The sequence below is a fragment of the Gossypium hirsutum genome, chromosome A09, assembly GCF_007990345.1.
Source record: "Gossypium hirsutum isolate 1008001.06 chromosome A09, Gossypium_hirsutum_v2.1, whole genome shotgun sequence".
Taxonomy (NCBI): Eukaryota; Viridiplantae; Streptophyta; class Magnoliopsida; order Malvales; family Malvaceae; genus Gossypium; species Gossypium hirsutum.
The window spans coordinates 792,431-813,173 of record NC_053432.1 but is presented as its reverse complement, the minus strand read 5'-3'; the positions used below and the strand labels follow the sequence as shown (position 1 = coordinate 813,173).

Below are 20,743 nucleotides of genomic sequence, written 5' to 3'. Positions count from 1 at the left end.
AATACATTATGATAGAAATAATAAAGTCTGCATAATAAAATTAAAATATTTAAAAAAAAAACTTAACTCAATGATAAATTAAAAGTTTTATTAATGCAATTAGTTCGAGTTTAAATCTCATCATATGTATATTTTTATTGATTTTTTTAAAAATAAAAAAAACTAAAATACCATTGAATAGTATAATTATTTTAATTATGGAAGAGCAGATCCATAATTTTCCTAATTAAATTGGTAACTCAGTTGATGATGATACCGACTCATCACAAGCCTATAGATATATAATGCATATAAAGTTATTTATAAATTCTATAAAAGGTGACTTTTATAATAGGTTTATAACTCCTTGATAGTTTATTTACATCTTTAGGCCATGTTGATATTAATAGTTTTGCAATTTAGTCTCTAAAAATATTTGAACCCATGGTATTGAATACTTTCTAAATTTTAATTATTTTTATTTCCTACACATATATTTAATAATTAATTTAATCTAGTCCCTCAATTTGATTGTTTTTGAATATTTTTTTATTTAGCCATTCCCTTTAAATTCTAAATTATAGCTTTCATGATTAATTGATTATTATTTAATTATTTTTCATAAAAATAGACAATCCTTGGTTGGTTTTAAAAATAAGAATTTTTACTCTTCGATTTAATTCAAAAACCTCCTTTTGTAAACATAATATATTTTATTTTTACTTTCTCAATAATAATATTTTGAAACATTAGAAATATTGTATCAAATTTTAAAGATAAATATAATATATTTTAATTCAATAAATATAATATATTTTAATTCATACTTACAACTAAACTCATACATTGGAGTAAGAAAACTAATAATATATATTACAAGGTTAAAAACTCAAAACTGACGTAAATAGTTTACTTATCTGACGCATGGATAATTATTATTATTTTCTAACAATTTTAAATAAAGTAAATTTAAAATCTTAAGTAAAATTTGAAAGAATTAGATAAAATTTTTATGTAAGAAAATAAAAATATATAAAATTATCACGAAGGTAAATAATATTATCATAAATATAAATATTATTTAATTATCATAAAATTTTATTTATTTTAATATTTAAATTTGTTATAGTTAGATCATTATAATTTAATTAAAATACAAATTTTGTTTAAATTTGTTTTTTACTTATTTCATTGAATTTAAAAATTATGTATTATTTTATTTAAACTTAATTTTAAATTTAAGATAAGTAGATATTTAAAGGGTAAACTACAAAAATAATTATCTTTGTGTGCCTCAAATTATATTTTAGTCATTTATGTTATTTTTTTGTTACGAAGTGACTAATCTACCATTAAGCTTCGTTACCTTCCTAACGGCGGTCCTACATGGTAGTTCAAATGAGTTTTAAATGTCAACTTGGATATCTTACATGATAGTCTAAATTAAATTTATCTAATTAAAAACCTATTTTTATCTCAGCAACTAGATATCCAAGTTGATATTTAAAACCTATTTGGACTGTCGTGAATGAGGTAATGGAGTTTAATGGTAAAGTGACCATTTCGTAACAAAATGATAACGTAAGTGACTAAAATGTAACATTTCAAACATAAGTGACTAAAATATAATATGAGTCAAATAAAAGTGACTATTTTTGCAGTTTACCCATATTTAAATTAAAAATAAATTTTTATTTTAATTAGTACATTATATCTACCTGTTTGAGAAAGAATATAATGTCAGTTGTCGCAGGGCAGTGAAGTAGTGTTGAAATGAAATCAAAAGAGAAGAGCAGATAAAGATGGAGGGGATTCAACTGTGAATAAATCCCGCTTACATTGGCTTGGCATCTGGCTTCATTGTGAGACAAAACATGCGGGAATCAAGACAGAGGTAAGTAAGTGCCTGTTTGCATTATTTCCACATGGTCATGGTCATAGGAACATAACCAAAGCTGTAGCTGTTGAAGAAGAAACAAATGGCTGCGCTTCCTTCTTCAATTCACGTTCACCTACCCCTTCCCATGTATAAAGATGAGCCCATATCTTTCAACAAACCCAAATTGCAGTATCGGGCTATTGTGAATAAATTGGACCTCGCCCGTAAAGTGGTTGATGAAATTCCCCAACCAAAGGCTTACGCCTGGAACCAGTTGATCCAAACCCATCTCTCCAATAACAATCCTCACAATGCTCTCTCTGTTTATCATGGGATGATGCTTCGTGGTATCCGTCCCGACCATCATACTCTCCCCCGCGTCTTAACGGCTTCCCGTCTTTGCTCCAACTTAGCGCTTGGGAAACAAGTTCATGCCCATGCTTTCAAGTTTGGCTTCTCCTCCGACCTCTATGTCATCACTGCTTTAATAGAATTGTATGGTCGTTTGCACGCTGTCGAAACTGCAAAATGGGTGTTGGATAATGCACCCACTTCCAATTCTGTTGCTCGTACTATACTAGCTAAGTTGTACTTAGTGGACAATAAACCCCACTTGGCTATTGAAATATTTAACCAAATGCTTAGATTGAAGGCTGACATTGATCCAGTGGCATTGGTCACTGCTGCTGGCACATGTTCCCTCTTAAAGTCACTGCAACAGGCAAGAAAAGTGCATCAGATTGCTAGGGAATGTGGTTTGGAATTTCATCTACTTGTTAGCAATTCACTAATGAAAATGTATATTGATTGTGATAGTCTTGAGGAAGCTCGATCTTTGTTTGATGCAATGCCATCTAGAGATCTTATTTCATGGACGGAGATGATTCAAGGGCATGTCAAAAACGGGGGATATAACGAGGCCCTCAAATTGTTTCGTCTAATGACTAAGGCTCGAATCAAACCTGATTCCCTCACGGTTACAAGCATTCTTCCAGCTTGTGCAAGAGTACCGGCTCATAAGCAAGGGAAAGAACTACATGCTTACTTGTTTAGGAATGGAATAGACATGAATCTAACAGTCCAGAATGCTTTTATGGACATGTATGTCAAATCAGGTTTCATTGAATTAGCATCAAATGTTTTCACTTCCATGGTGGAGAGAGATATTATCTCTTGGACTATAATGATATCGGGATATAGCTTGAATGGACAGGGGGCACAAGGACTAGGATTGTTTTTGGAGATGGAGCAAGACTCCAGCTTAGAGATAGATGAGTTCACATATGCTGCAGTTCTCCATGCTTGTGTGACTGCTTGCAGGGTCGATGTAGGAATGTCTTACTTTGATCATATTAAGGCACCTACTGTTACACATTGTGTTCTGATGGTATCCCTTCTAGCTCGTGCTGGACTCTTCAATGACGCACGCACCTTTATTAAGGAACACCAGATTGAGAATAGGGTGGAGGTATTAAGAGCTTTGTTAGATGGATGCAGGATCCACCAGCAAGTAACGATGGGGAAGCGAATTGTTGAGCAGCTTTGTGAGTTGGAGCCTCTCAATGCTGAGAACTATGTTTTACTGTCGAATTGGTATGCGGAGAATGCAAAATGGGACATGGTTGATAAACTAAAGACAACAATCAAAGACATGGGTTTGAAACCTAAAAGAGCATACAGTTGGATAGAGTTTCGAAACAAAGTTCATGTGTTTGGAACAGGAGATGTTTCCCATCCCAGATCTGAGATGATACATTGGAAGTTGCAGCATTTGATGAAGAAAATGGAAGAAGAAGGAGGAGATAGACCTAGTTCGATATTTAGCTTCCATGATGTCGATGAAGAACGTGAATGTATTCTAATCGGACATTGTGAAATATTAGCCATATCTTTTGGGCTTATCAGCACACAAGAAAGAGCAACTGTTCGTGTTACAAAGAATCTCCGAGTATGTGGAAGCTGCCATGACTTTACAAAGGCCATATCCAAGATAGTAGAAAGAGAAATTATTATAAAAGATCCTAATTGTTTCCACCATTTTAAGAATGGTCACTGTTCATGTGGAGGTCTTTGGTGATTTCTTTTTTGCACCTTATATCTATCTGTTTATCTATCTATCTATATATATACTTAGAGCTTTCTGCTGATACCTAATAACAACATTTAAAAAAAAGGTTAATACATACGATGGCACTTGAACATGGCGCTTTGTACCTATTTGGTACCTAAACTTTCTTTTATGGACTTGATAGGTTTTAAACTTAAAAATCATAAGTTAACTTGATACTCATTTATAGGTATGTAACACCGTTAAAAATATGATGATGTGGCATTGACGACCAATAATATGAAACACATATGTTGACATGTGCATTTGAATAATCATTTATTTAGATTTATTCTTGATAAATTTTTTTTTAATTTTTTTTAAATTAATATTAAACTATATATCTCGAGGCAAATTTATTCAAGAAAATAGATAACTTAAAAGAAAGCCTTTTGTTAAAAACGCATATAGCGAAAGGCTCGTCATGGATTGGAAAATTATGCATCTGAGTATGAACAATGGGAATGCTACAGCTATTACTCCTTCAATCAGTAAGTGCAAATTGATTTTTTTTTTTAAAAAGAATTGGGTTTGGGCGGTTGGGTCAAGCTGAAGTTTGAGTAAAATCCACTACTTGTGATATTTACAAAAGTTCCTAATTATATATATGTTAAGTTCTGGATTAATATTTGGTACAATGATAATGTATTTTTTTATTTCACAAGTAGATTTAAAAATTGATTATGTGTCTCTTATTTTTTTATATTTTACTAAATTCTTATAAAATATTTATCAACCTTTTGACTTTACTTGTGAAATCTAAAAACTTCAAAAATATTTTCCCTTAAATTTTTGCTTTCAATAAATAAATATATAAATATATTAAGTTTTATATCTAAACTCTAAAAGAATAATCTTATCTATTTCAAAATAAAAAAATAAAACAACTAAAAAATATAATTTTATTTACTTCAAAATAAAATAATTAAATTAAATTCAAGCCTCTTATTAAACTTTAAAAAATTGGGGGCAGTTGGAATCGAGGTGAAATGTATGTGGATTGGAGAGGAAAGTGGGTTTCACAATTCATAATGGCACTTTTGAGCCTTCTATTCTTCAACCTGTTCTTTCTCCTTCTATTCATCACTACATTCCAATAAAGGGGTTTTTCTAAGATACACAAACCCCGATGAGCAATTCATGAACCAACGGGATAAAATATAAATGTAAGGCTGAGTAATTATTAAAGCAGTAATGCATTTTTTTTTAAATTTTCTAAATGTGTCTGTCTCATAAATTATGTCATATTTAATAGTATAAATTATAATTGTACGATTATATAATTTATATTCTTTTAAAATATTAGCTACTATAAAATTAATATGATAAAAAATTATGTCATTGTTATTATGATACACTACATATTTGTTGGATTATTCCCTATTTAATATTTAACATATGCTCATTATCCTTGATCAAATTCATCATCCGAATGTGAATATGCATCATTAAGATTACCAAGATCTCATCCTTCCATATACTCTTCAAAGTATGAATAATCTCAATGTTACCTATGATTGAAGTTATGAAATATGCAACATTCTAACACTATCTAACATTATTTTTTTATGTTATACTAATGTGATATTGTTAATATGAGAAATATTTTTTTAGAACAACAATGTCTTCTCAACCACATTTTGAAGCATTGAATATTTTAAATTAAAGAGTTCGCGAGTTGTCTATGGTGCTTCTGCTTGGCACCATTTTCTCAAATGGTATCATACTCCTTGATACGATATTTTGTATTTGAATAATTAGCATCAACCTTATAATATTTGGGTTCATATTTCAAAGTTTGTAATTTTAATTATAAAAACTTAAATAAACTTAATTAGAAGAAAAACTTATATTAAGTTATATCCCTATTTATAATGCGTATATTAAGCAAAAAAATAATATAAATTTTATAATATATATAATCATTATAAAAAAAGTTTTACAAATGGCATAATGTCAAATTTAACCCTCAATGTTTACATTTTTTGTCAAGTTGGCCTTTTTTTGTTAAATTTGGCATTCAACCTTTTAAAAAAAAGAGTCAAATTTAACCATTAACCTTTAGAAAATAGTTAAATTGTTGTTTTTTTTAAATGAAAATACTAACTAAAAGGTTAATTTTTAAACATGGTAGCTCGAATGAGAATTCACCTGTACTTCATGCTATTTTTTTTGAATTTGTATGAAACTTTTTAAAAAAAAAAATTAAATTTTAAATTTTAAATTTTTTAAATTATTTGTTGACACGGCATATAAGACAAATAGTGCCATGTCAGCATAGAAGTACACGTGAACTGACATATGTTAAAGAAATTAATGTTTTAGTCAACATTTTTGTTAAAAAAAGCAATTTGACTCTTTTTTGAAATGTTGAGGACCAAATTTAGCAAAAATGTAAATATTGAGGACTAAATTTAACATTATGCCTTTTACAAATTGTCCAAAAACTTTGGAAACACCTCTTATAAATAATACAATTTTTTACTTAATTTTAGAAATTTATGTATTTTTATAAATAAGTAATTTTAAAAAAAGCTATAACATTTTTATGAATAAATATATTATTTTTTATAATATATAACATGGATACATAAATAAGTTCTGTATATTTCTTAGCTATAAATTTTTATAAATAAATATATTATAACATTTTTATAACATGTAAATCATTTTTTATAACTAACTTTTTTTTTGTTATAACTTCATAAAATAATATAATATACTTTCAAAAAAATTTTAGGATTTAAATAATATAAATTTTTGTTATAACTTCATAAAATACATAAATTATTTTTTTGAGCAATATACACAAATTATTTCCATAATATATTTTTTTTAGGATTTACAATGTAAGAAATTATTGGTCATAATCATCCCAAATACTCATTCTTGTTCACGCTTATAATATAGTTTTTATAGTTTGTATAAAAATATTTTTAAAAAATTAGATTTGAGTGTAATTACCTACATAATTACTCCAATTGTCACCCCCCTTAAGAATTGAAAAGTGTAATTGAGATGCTCCAAGTACATCTAATTTTGTGGGATCCTTCACTCTTTATCCGACTCATTTATGAATTTCCTCAAAAAATTCATTTTGTTAAATATTTCTAACAAAATGATCACTCTTTATCCGGCTCATTTCTGGATTTCCATTTTCATGCCATCCAAAATTTTAGGGGGTTAAATTTTGGTACACCATAATATCTAAGAACATTCTCTTAGAGGTTGTGGTATTTTGTTAGAAATATTAGTATTGGCATGAAAATTGATTTTTTGGTATTCCCTATAAATTTTGATATACCAAAAAATATATAAAGATATGCTATTAGAAATTTTGGTATTTCATTATAAACATTTGTATTATTGGCATGACAAATAAATTTTTGGTATACCAAAAATTCTAACAAAAATTGTATGAAATTTTAGTATTCTCTTAGATATTTGGACATACCAATAACTAAGGATATGATATTAGAAATTTTGGTATAATTGTTTAGAAATTTTGATATATCAAAACATTTAAGGATATGCATTTAGAAATTTTAGTATATTGTTAGAAATATTTATATTAACACTACTAATTCGTGGCTCTAGTAGATTAATAATTATTTCCCATAATTGATTTAATAACAGTCTTCCCCAAACTACAATCCTCAGAGTACTTGCCTACTTCGTTATAACTATATTACAACATGACCCGTATACTTGCAAACACTGCCTCAAATCTATATATTTAGTTGCAGTATTCACACTCTAGACGTTGGTACGCCCAGAGCCTTTTTGAAACACCAAAACAAATTGATTCTTCAGGGACTAATCATCAATTTTTGCTTTTCCTCGATTAACTTCGTTTTAATCCAATCTGTGATCTATACAATTATTTTATATAACCAATCAATACCAAACATTTTCATATTATGACATGATATGAACAAACCTATATGAACTCAATTTTTTGACATCCCTAAAATGTTATATTTTATTGAATTTAATCATTAAATTCAGGATAGTCATAGTTGTAAATTCCTAGCTTCAGATTAAAATTCAATTTCATATATTTTCATTAGGGACTTTATACCTTCTATTTCTATCCTAATTTCATGACAAGTTTTAATTTTATTCAATTTGGTCCCTAATGTAACAAAGTTACAAATAAGCTAAATTAACTTTACAATCTAGTCCTTTTCATAATCTAATCTTAAAACCTATCAATTTCAAGCTTAATTCTTCAAGAAATCAATAATGGCAACTTTCAAAATCTTTAACAGTTTTACAAATTAGTACATGGGCTAGTTAAATCAAATCCCACGACCTCAAACCTATAAAAATTATAAGAAAAGGACTTTAATTACATACCAGTTCGCTTAGCCAAATGTCAAAAGCTTAAAAGGATTTTTCTCCTTTCTTTCCTATGAAGAATCAGCCATGTATAGAAGAAAAGATAAAGACATTCTCTTTCCTTCCACTTAAAAGCTATTTATATGGTAATTAACACATAATTAACTTAATATTTCTTAATTAATGAACATAATCACATACTTAACTTCTATTAGTAGAGATGATCATCATTTCCCACTAACTTTCACCAAATATTGGTTTAATTACCATTTTAGAATCTTTAGTTAATTTCTATTTAAATCCCCAAGTTTTTAGTAAATTAATAATATATAGCTATTGAACTTTACAATTTAGTCCCTAAGTCTTAATTAGCTATAATTCGGTAAAATTTATGGACCAATCTTTAATATATTTTTATATTAGCTCTATAATATTCATATTTAATATTTACGATCTCGGTTTATAAAAGTAGGTTTCTAAAATCGTATTTTTCGGTATCATTGAAAATCGAGCTATTACACTGCTATATAAAAATGTGATACAATGCATGAATGATATGTGAAAGCATGATAATGAAATGAAAGTGATATGAAAATGATATGTAATTAATAAATTATATGTAAACTTGTGCATATTGATATCATAAATGCCCTGTTAAACGATTTTGGATACAGTTATGGGTATAATTGATATTTCACAGGATTCATTATATGAAGATATCATAGTGTTGGTTGTATATTACTTCTGTTATAAACTAATGAGTGTTGGGCACATATTACTTTGGTACTTACAAATAAGCATTGGTGCGCATATATATATATACTTTAGCTGTGACAGCCCAAAATTGACCCTAGTCGGGAAGTGGTTTCGGGACCGCTAAACCGAGTCATAAAAATAATTAGCTGTCATATTTGATGCTTATTATATGTATATATGCATGTGTGAAAATTTCATGTTTGAATTTTGTTAATTGTAAGTGAATTTTATTAAATAAGACTTATGTGAGAAAAATTAGAAATGTGCTAGGCAAATGTGAAGTGGCCTATTAATGCCTGTTATGAAAATGATGGGTTTGCATGTCAAATTACCCAAAATTTGAGCTAGTGGCCGGCCATGCTATGGGTGGAAACATGTTGGGAACATGTTGGCTTAGTGTGTTATGTTAGAAAGAATAAATAAAGGGTTAGTAATTAAGTAATGAAAAGGGAGGGGTGATGAAAACAAAGTTGTCTCCCCCTTACTCCCCATTGCCGTGACTAGAGAAAGGGGAGGAAAAACAAAATTCTTCCTTTGTTGTTCAACATGGCCGAATGGAAGGAAGAAGAAGAGGGGAAGTTCGGCCAAGGTGGTTCTTGAGATTAAGGTACGTTCAATGTTGCTTTTGGAGGTTTACACATCCTTTGGAGGGTTAGCCTACTTCTATTTATCTCATGGATGAAATTAGAGTTGTTGGAGAGTTAGGATTCGGCTAAGAGGCTTCAAAACTTTAGTTGATGCCTTGATACTACTAGCATGTTAGCTATATGGGTGTGTTAAGTTACTTGAAATGCTAGATAAATTTGAACTCCCTACCAAATTCTTTAGGCAACCCATGTTAGAAATTTCGGTATTGAGATGCCTAGATCTTTCGGCCATTGTAGCTATGGAGGAATAAAGTTTTTGTTTCTTGTTAAATTGGATGAATCTTGTTGTATGAGTGCTTAAACAAACTATAATTAAATGGATGCATAAATTCAAAGTGGGAAGAAATGGGCTATTATATTTGATGCTAATGTCGAATATGAAGATGATGAACTTGAATAAATAATATTCAGCTAGCATGATAAGTTATGAAATATTAAGTAGATGATATAATTGATTGATGAAGTGGCTAATAAGGATTTCTAATGAAATTGTTGCCAAGGCCGAATGTATCATGAAGTAAATAAAAAAATTCTAAATGTGCATTATGTGCTTATATGTGTATTCGACCAGGGAAGTTTGACATGAAACTTTGATAGGTTTGAGAGATGAATGACCGAATGAGCTAGAGGTTATGTATGGATGAATTTTATGCACATGTGTGTGTGTGGCATTAGTAGCTAATGGCATTCGGCATTGTTTAATTAAAATTAGAAATGAATGCTTGAAAGTCAAATAGGTCACTCTAATGACCAAATATGCTAAAAGCTAATATATGGACAAATGATACGAACGAATTGTTTTTGAAATGTATATGGTTGCTATATATATGTGTTTGATTGAGAAGTAAATTTGTTTGATTTAGCTCAAGAGCCTAGAGGATCAAAGTTGGATAAGGGAAAGGAAAAAAGTGATCGAAGAGCCGTCGTAATCGTTCGGCAACTTCCGAGGTAAGTTTTAAGTGATTAAACGTTGAGTAAATTCAATTATAAAGGGACATGATGAGTTGATTTAATAAGATATGATGTGGCCATGATATGTTCTAAGCTCAAATGGTAAGTTCTTAAGTGTTTGAGCTTGGGAATTCAAGGGTAATTTGAAATAGTCTGCTTAGGACAGCAGCAGTAACGTGACTTTAGAAAATCACCATAAATTTATGGATTTGAATTAGAGGCTGAATGAGACATGAAATTAAAGCTTAATGAGTCTAGTTTCAAATGAAATCAAATACAACACATTTTGAATTCTGTAAAATGAGAAATTTGATTGGTAGTGAAGAGTGGTCAGATTAGTCAAACAGTGAAACAGGGGAAACTTTAAGAAAAATCTGGTATTGATTGGCCAAACATAAAATTCTGGAAATTTTATGAATGGAAGATATACGAGTCTATATTCAGGAAAAATTAACGGAAAGTGATTTGGAGTTTTGTAGCTCCAGTTATAAATAATTTAGTGACTATTGCTCAGGAAAAATAGCTTGTGCTGAATTTGAGATTATGTTGTGAACCTTGATAAACTTGTTTTAGTTGCTCATAAGCTATTGATTAAACCCATACTTGAATTCTAAATCGTGATATTGCAAGTTTATGAGTATTCGAATATGAAATGATGATAAGGCCTAATGGCCGATGTGATGAATGTGAAAGTGTATATATGTGATAAGGCCTAATGGCCGATGTGATGAATGTGAAAGTGTATATATATGTGATAAGGCCTAATGGCCGATGTGATGAATGTGAAAGTGTATATATGTGATAAGGCCTAATGGGGCCTAATGGCCGATGTGATGAATGTGAAAGTGTATATATATGTGATAGGGCCTAATGGCCGATATGATGAATGTGAAAGTGTATATATGTGATAGGGCCTAATGGCCGATGTGATGAATGTGAAAGTGTATATATGTGATAAGGTATATATGTGATAGGGCCTAATGGCCGATGTGATGAATGTGAAAGTGTATATATGTGATAAGGCCTAATGGCCGATGTGATGAATGTGAAAGTGTATATATGTGATAAGGCCTAATGGCCGATGTGATGAATGTGGAAGTGTATAAATGTGACAGGGCCGAGTGGCCAACATGATGGATGTGAAAGTGTATAAATGTGATAAGTCCCGAAGGGCATTTGTGTCAGTACTATATCCGGGTTAAAACCCCGCAGGCTTTATGCGAGAATATTATCACTGATTAATGTCCTTAAGCTTCGTGCTTGTACTATATCCGAGCTCTAAAGACCTGATGACTACGTGTGGGGATTTTGTCCGGGTAAGACCCGATAACTTCGTGTGGAGATTATGTCCGGGTAAGACTTCGTAATAAGAATTGCTTATAAATATATTCAATGCGAAAGGTTAAACAGGTATGTACTCCAAGTTTATATGTGAGCTTGATTTGCACTAAATCATAAGGTAGTTATGTGATGCATACGAGAGCAATCTATGAGACTATTCCTATGATTATGTGACATCGGATCAGTGTGGGAGGTGATGTGAAATCATACGATATATCTATGTCACATGAGCTCACTTTTATGTGGAAGTTTGTCTGCCTATTGTATATGATGAGATGTGCAGATTCGGTAAAGGGATGGTATGCCCGAAGGAAGAGTGAAATAAAAATACGAACAACTATGTTATAATTTGATTGTTATCTGTTGACACTGCTTAAAACTTACTAAGCATTGTAATGCTTACTCCGTTTACTCTGTTTCCTCTGTTTTATAGATCTCATTGCGAAGCTACAGGCTCGGGGATCGTCAGCAACTAGTCACACTATCACTATCCACTGTTTGGTACTGCTACGTTTCGGATTGTCTTATGGCATGTATAAAATAGACTAGTGGCGGAAGAATATTTTGGTTAATGTATATAGCCATGCGAAAATGGCTTATATATGTTTGAGCATAATGTTATAATCATTTGGTATGGAATGGTTAATCACTATCATAATTTGTGCTATTTATGCTAAAAGGGCTAGTTGAATCATGGAAACTATGAAATAGGTAAAGTCTACCTTAAAGGCAGATGCCGGCAGCAGCAGTGATTTAGATTTGGGAAAATCACTAAAAATAGTAGGTTTGGAATTAAATAATGAATAAATTATGTAAACGAACCTTGATGAATCTATTTTCATAGGAAAGTAACAAAACGATCATATGGACAGTATGTTAAGAGATATTTAGGTTCTCGTGAGACAGGGCCAGAACGGTTTCTGGATTCCCTGTTCCGACTTTGGAAATTCTTTATAAATTAACCAGAGATAATTAGGAGTCATTCCATATATGTATAGATTCCTCTCTGAGTCTAGTTTCTATAGAAACAAACGGCATCAGTATTGAAGCTCTGTGCAGGGAGATATCCAAGTCGTAATGCACAAAGGTCAGTGTAGTCGATCCCTGTAACATGGGAGACTTTGACTAATAAACTGTACTAATTGGCCCAACCAAAAATTCTGGAAAAAAATATGTAGATGGGCATATGAGTCTAGTTTCAGGTAAAATTTACGGAACTGGATTTCGAGTTTCAGAACTCAAGATATGATTTTTAAAGCGACTAGTACGCAGACTGGCAGCTTGTCTGGGAAATTTTTTTTTAAATGGTTTGAAGTCTGTTAACACCTCGTGTTCGACTCCGGCGACGGCCTCGGGTTCGGGGTGTTACATTTTATTGGTATCAGAGCTACGGTTTAGTCGATTCTAGGACTAACGTAGCACGCGTGAGTCTATTTATACATGCCATAAAGTGATAAAATGATAGTGTGATGATTTTTGGCTATTAAAATGTGTTTGCTGTATTGTAATGAATCTTGATCCCGATCGAGCTGTAGCAAGCTTCTGACTATGAGAATTTGCGATATAACTTCATTTAGATATGCCTAAATTATTAAGTTGATCAGGTACGTATCATGTACTCGTATTTGAATTTCGATTTGGATTGAATTATAAGGGTATAAGTGATGCAATTTTGAAGGAGTGTTATGACTATAAATGTGATTTTTTTGTATGTGGCTATGGAACTGGAAGCTGAATGGTCGATAAGCATGTTGCGTTTGTATTCAAGTAGTGTAAATGATATACTAATGTGTATTGCTATATGTGTATATGTATGTAGAGACGAAATTGTCGAATGTAAAAAGGCAGTGAAGCGTATAGAGTGGTTGGTTTTCAGCACTAAGTGTGCGGGCAATAAGTGTTCACGGTTGTGAGATTGGCACTAAGTGTGCGGGCAATAAGTGTTCACGGTTGTGAGATTGGCACTAAGTGTGCGGGCTTGAAATGCATAGCACTAAGTGTGCGAGTTTAAAGTACATGGCACTAAGTGTGCGTGGTTGATTATTAAGCACTATGTGTGCGAACCCACTATATATATATTTTCTATCAATTATTTATATTAAGGGTGCGACCTTACCGAGTCGATTTCGGACAGCGGAAAGGGGTAAGTCCTTGAGTAATAGAGCTTAAATTATGATTTGATTAGATCATGTTTTAAGCAAATCAAAATCATGCTCTTTGTGTGTGGCTATTGAGCCGAAATTGCAAGAATGATAAGTGTCTTGTGTTTGAGTTTTGCTAATGAAAATGAAATACGAATGTGTCATGATTTATTGTTAAATGTGCATGGTTATTCGAATGATGTCTGGGCTAAGTCCCGAAGGCTTTGTGCTAAGTGACCATATCCGGACTAAGATCCGAAGACATTTGTGCGAGATACTAATTCCGGGCTAAGCCCGAAGGCATTGGTGCGAGTTACTAAATCCGGGCTAAGTTCCGAAGAGCATTCATGCTAGTGATGTATCCGGGCTAAGTTCCGAAGAGCATTCATGCTAGTGATGTATCCGGGCTAAGTTCCGAAGAGCATTCGTGCTAGTGATATATCCGTGCTAAACCCCGAAGAGCATTCGTGCTGGTGTTATATCCGGGCTAGGTCCCGAAGAGCAATCATGCTGGTGACGTGTATTCGGGCCTTCGTGCCTAGTAGGCTTCGTGCCGGTAATTTGAGCAAAGTTTAAGTATTCATTACTATACGAATTCAAATTTAAATGAGATGATATGTTTAAAAGTGTAGATACATGATGTTTATAGACTTGGTTAAGTCATATCAATGTGTATTAACGAATGAATAAGAGCACTATGTATGTGAATAATTAGAGGCACTGTGTGTGTGCGAATTCCTCTAACCGAGCACTATGAGTGCGAGATCGGTCAGTGGGCACTAAGTGTGTGAAGTGGAATTCATGTAAGACCTCGTTTGGGACGAAGGCATTGATTTGAGATAGTGTGTAAGACCATGTCTGGGACATGGCATCGACTCGATATGTGAGAATATGTAAGACCATATCTAGGATATGGCATTGTAAGAGCTATATGTGCTATTGCTGAATGGACACTATTTTGTTAATCTTGTTCAAGAAATTATTTTGATTAAGTTTCGACATTCGAAAGTTTGAAAGAATTTTTGATGAATGTTGATAATTTTGGATACACGAGTTATGCGCTAGAATAAATCTCATGCCAGAGTATTATATTAGGCTTTATGCCTATTCGACTGTATACGGGTAACGTTAACTATGATTGAATGTGCTAAATGAACTAAATGTTCAGGTACGTGAAAGTTGAATTTTCTTTTGGAAATGAAATAAGTTGAATAGTGAGATATGATGGAGTTATTAAGGATATTTATTGGGATGTTTGAGTATATGTGTACTTTTGGTCAGATTACAGCTTATACATGAATGAAAATGTGGGTTACAAATATGTGGGTTGATGATGTGAATTATACATGTTAATATGTGCTTAATATGTGTTTGAAATGCATTTGTGAATTAAATTAAGTGATTATTGCTTATGAAATCAAGAAAATGAGATATATGTGCATACTTGCAGAAATGTTTATGTATTTGTCTTAGGATAAGAAAATGATTTTACGGATCGATGCGAAATCAGTAATGAATTACAATTGCTATCGATGAGCTAATGTTTATATGGATATAATTCAATAAGAGGACGTTATCCTAAACTATGCATCGGTAGAAATTTTCGGGGACGAAAATTTCTTAAGTGGAGGAGAGTTGTGACAGCCCAAAATTGACCCTAGTCGGGAAGTGGTTTCGGGACCGCTAAACCGAGTCATAAAAATAATTAGCTGTCATATTTGATGCTTATTATATGTATATATGCATGTGTGAAAATTTCATGTTTGAATTTTGTTAATTGTAAGTGAATTTTATTAAATAGGACTTATGTGAGAAAATTTAGAAATATGCTAGGCAAATGTGAAGTGGCCTATTAATGCCTGTTATGAAAATGATGGGTTTGCATGTCAAATTACCCAAAATTTGAGCTAGTGGCCGGCCATGCTATGGGTGGAAACATGTTGGGAACATGTTGGCTTAGTGTGTTATGTTAGAAAGAATAAATAAAGGGTTAGTAATTAAGTAATGAAAAGGGAGGGGTGATGAAAACAAAGTTGTCTCCCCCTTACTCCCCATTGCCGTGACTAGAGAAAGGGGAGGAAAAACAAAATTCTTCCTTTGTTGTTCAACATGGCCGAATGGAAGGAAGAAGAAGAGGGGAAGTTCGGCCAAGGTGGTTCTTGAGATTAAGGTACGTTCAATGTTGCTTTTGGAGGTTTACACATCCTTTGGAGGGTTAGCCTACTTCTATTTATCTCATGGATGAAATTAGAGTTGTTGGAGAGTTAGGATTCGGCTAAGAGGCTTCAAAACTTTAGTTGATGCCTTGATACTACTAGCATGTTAGCTATATGGGTGTGTTAAGTTACTTGAAATGCTAGATAAATTTGAACTCCCTACCAAATTCTTTAGGCAACCCATGTTAGAAATTTCGGTATTGAGATGCCTAGATCTTTCGGCCATTGTAGCTATGGAGGAATAAAGTTTTTGTTTCTTGTTAAATTGGATGAATCTTGTTGTATGAGTGCTTAAACAAACTATGATTAAATGGATGCATAAATTCAAAGTGGGAAGAAATGGGCTATTATATTTGATGCTAATGTCGAATATGAAGATGATGAACTTGAATAAATAATATTCAGCTAGCATGATAAGTTATGAAATATTAAGTAGATGATATAATTGATTGATGAAGTGGCTAATAAGGATTTCTAATGAAATTGTTGCCAAGGCCGAATGTATCATGAAGTAAATAAAAAATTCTAAATGTGCATTATGTGCTTATATGTGTATTCGACCAGGGAAGTTTGACATGAAACTTTGATAGGTTTGAGAGATGAATGACCGAATGAGCTAGAGGTTATGTATGGATGAATTTTATGCACATGTGTGTGTGTGGCATTAGTAGCTAATGGCTTTCGGCATTGTTTAATTAAAATTAGAAATGAATGCTTGAAAGTCAAATAGGTCACTCTAATGACCAAATATGCTAAAAGCTAATATATGGACAAATGATACGAACGAATTGTTTTTGAAATGTATATGGTTGCTATATATATGTGTTTGATTGAGAAGTAAATTTGTTTGATTTAGCTCAAGAGCCTAGAGGATCAAAGTTGGATAAGGGAAAGGAAAAAAGTGATCGAAGAGCCGTCGTAATCGTTCGGCAACTTCCGAGGTAAGTTTTAAGTGATTAAACGTTGAGTAAATTCAATTATAAAGGGACATGATGAGTTGATTTAATAAGATATGATGTGGCCATGATATGTTCTAAGCTCAAATGGTAAGTTCTTAAGTGTTTGAGCTTGGGAATTCAAGGGTAATTTGAAATAGTCTGCTTAGGACAGCAGCAGTAACGTGACTTTAGAAAATCACCATAAATTTATGGATTTGAATTAGAGGCTGAATGAGACATGAAATTAAAGCTTAATGAGTCTAGTTTCAAATGAAATCAAATACAACACATTTTGAATTCTGTAAAATGAGAAATTTGATTGGTAGTGAAGAGTGGTCAGATTAGTCAAACAGTGAAACAGGGGAAACTTTAAGAAAAATCTGGTATTGATTGGCCAAACATAAAATTCTGGAAATTTTATGGATGGAAGATATACGAGTCTATATTCAGGAAAAATTAACGGAAAGTGATTTGGAGTTTTGTAGCTCCAGTTATAAATAATTTAGTGACTATTGCTCAGGAAAAACAGCTTGTGCTGAATTTGAGATTATGTTGTGAACCTTGATAAACTTGTTTTAGTTGCTCATAAGCTATTGATTAAACCCATACTTGAATTCTAAATCGTGATATTGTAAGTTTATGAGTATTCGAATATGAAATGATGATAAGGCCTAATGGCCGATGTGATGAATGTGAAAGTGTATATATGTGATAAGGCCTAATGGCCGATGTGATGAATGTGAAAGTGTATATATATGTGATAAGGCCTAATGGCCGATGTGATGAATGTGAAAGTGTATATATGTGATAAGGCCTAATGGCCGATGTGATGAATGTGAAAGTGTATATATATGTGATAGGGCCTAATGGCCGATGTGATGAATGTGAAAGTGTATATATATGTGATAAGGCCTAATGGCCGATGTGATGAATGTGAAAGTGTATATATGTGATAAGGCCTAATGGCCGATGTGATGAATGTGGAAGTGTATAAATGTGACAGGGCCGAGTGGCCAACGTGATGGATGTGAAAGTGTATAAATGTGATAAGTCCCGAAGGGCATTTGTGTCAGTACTATATCCGGGTTAAAACCCCGCAGGCATTATGCGAGAATATTATCACTGATTAATGTCCTTAAGCTTCGTGCTTGTACTATATCCGAGCTCTAAAGACCTGATGACTACGTGTGGGGATTTTGTCCGGGTAAGACCCGATAACTTCGTGTGGAGATTATGTCCGGGTAAGACTTCGTAATAAGAATTGCTTATAAATATATTCAATGCGAAAGGTTAAACAGGTATGTACTCCAAGTTTATATGTGAGCTTGATTTGCACTAAATCATAAGGTAGTTATGTGATGCATACGAGAGCAATCTATGAGACTATTCCTATGATTATGTGACATCGGATCAGTGTGGGAGGTGATGTGAAATCATACGATATATCTATGTCACATGAGCTCACTTTTATGTGGAAGTTTGTCTGCCTATTGTATATGATGAGATGTGCAGATTCGGTAAAGGGATGGTATGCCCGAAGGAAGAGTGAAATAAAAATACGAACAACTATGTTATAATTTGATTGTTATCTGTTGACACTGCTTAAAACTTACTAAGCATTGTAATGCTTACTCCGTTTACTCTGTTTCCTCTGTTTTATAGATCTCATTGCGAAGCTACAGGCTCGGGGATCGTCAGCAACTAGTCACACTATCACTATCCACTGTTTGGTACTGCTACGTTTCGGATTGTCTTATGGCATGTATAAAATAGACTAGTGGCGGAAGAATATTTTGGTTAATGTATATAGCCATGCGAAAATGGCTTATATATGTTTGAGCATAATGTTATAATCATTTGGTATGGAATGGTTAATCACTATCATAATTTGTGCTATTTATGCTAAAAGGGCTAGTTGAATCATGGAAACTATGAAATAGGTAAAGTCTACCTTAAAGGCAGATGCTGGCAGCAGCAGTGATGTAGATTTGGGAAAATCACTAAAAATAGTAGGTTTGGAATTAAATAATGAATAAATTATGTAAACGAACCTTGATGAATCTATTTTCATAGGAAAGTAACGAAACGATCATATGGACAGTATGTTAAGAGATATTTAGGTTCTCGTGAGACAGGGCCAGAACGGTTTCTGGATTCCCTGTTCCGAATTTGGAAATTCTTTATAAATTAACCAGAGATAATTAGGAGTCATTCCATATATGTATAGATTCCTCTCTGAGTCTAGTTTCTATAGAAACAAACGGCATCAGTATTGAAGCTCTGTGCAGGGAGATATCCAAGTCGTAATGCACAAAGGTCAGTGTAGTCGATCCCTGTAACATGGGAGACTTTGACTAATAAACTGTACTAATTGGCCCAACAAAAAATTCTAGAAAAAAATATGTAGATGGGCATATGAGTCTAGTTTCAGGTAAAATTTACGGAACTGGATTTCGAGTTTCAGAACTCAAGATATGATTTTTAAAGCGACTAGTACGCAGACTGGCAGCTTGTCTGGGAAATTTTTTTTTAAATGGTTTGAAGTCTGTTAACACCTCGTGTTCGACTCCGGCGACGGCCTCGGGTTCGGGGTGTTACATTAGCATTGGACGCATATTACTTCAATTATAAACTGATGAGTGTTGGGCACATACTTATGAGCATTGGGTGCATTTTAGGTCTTTTGGTGGATAAATTCGTGTTCTGATCATGAATCCATATTCAGATAATAAGGGCCATAAAATAAGTACTAACTGATTAATCGTACAAGTTGATATGTGAAATGAATAGCTTATACTTGAATTAATCAATTGAATACTAATACTAATGCGATGAATGATAACATGTGAAAAGATCATGAGAAATGTGTATTAAGAGCCCTAGGGGCTGATGATTTTATAAAACAAATCTAACTAATCGAATTGTGAAAATGAAATATGAATGATGGTATTAAAATGTCACGCTTGTATATGAGATTGAGATAGCAATGATAATGAGATTTGAATATAAATGTTGATATTAGATATGATAAAGCTAAGGCTTGGAGGCGTATCAATATGTTCATATACAGAATTCAAAGTGAATGATAAATCATAAGAAAGCACTAATGAAATGGATCATGAGGCAATGCTAGAGAATGGAATCATGTATGTAAATGAAATTATAACTTGTTTACATTCTTAATTTGCTTATACATTGCTTTCAAATTATGTTAGCATCACTGAGCTCGTTTGCTCAGCGTGCAAATTTGTTTATTTCTGTGCACAAGTGAGGAATAGGTGATTAGGTCTCATGGGCTCGAGTAGATTGGTAGCATCCAACACTCACTTCTCAACTCAGTAATGTTTGTATCGTCTTTTGAATGCTAAGTTTGAGTTGACATGTACCTAGTGTAAATGGTAATAGTTAATCTCCATTTTGATGACTTGAGTATGCAATGTTAGTGAA

General features: G+C 32.5%; 1 protein-coding gene across 1 annotated transcript; it reads left to right on the top strand.

Annotated features, from left to right (window-relative positions):
• Positions 1–1,719: 1,719 nt before the first annotated feature.
• Positions 1,720–4,005, top strand: LOC107941118 (pentatricopeptide repeat-containing protein At3g12770). Its single transcript, XM_016874644.2, has one exon. It carries the CDS (start codon positions 1,959–1,961, stop codon positions 3,933–3,935), a length of 1,977 nt encoding a protein of 658 aa, XP_016730133.1. The 5' UTR covers positions 1,720–1,958; the 3' UTR covers positions 3,936–4,005.
• Positions 4,006–20,743: the final 16,738 nt, after the last annotated feature.

What these genes read in the sequence shown, in the direction of transcription:
- LOC107941118 (XM_016874644.2), top strand. Translation starts at nt 1,959, where the DNA reads ATGGCTGCGCTTCCTTCTTCAATTCACGTTCACCTACCCCTTCCCATG.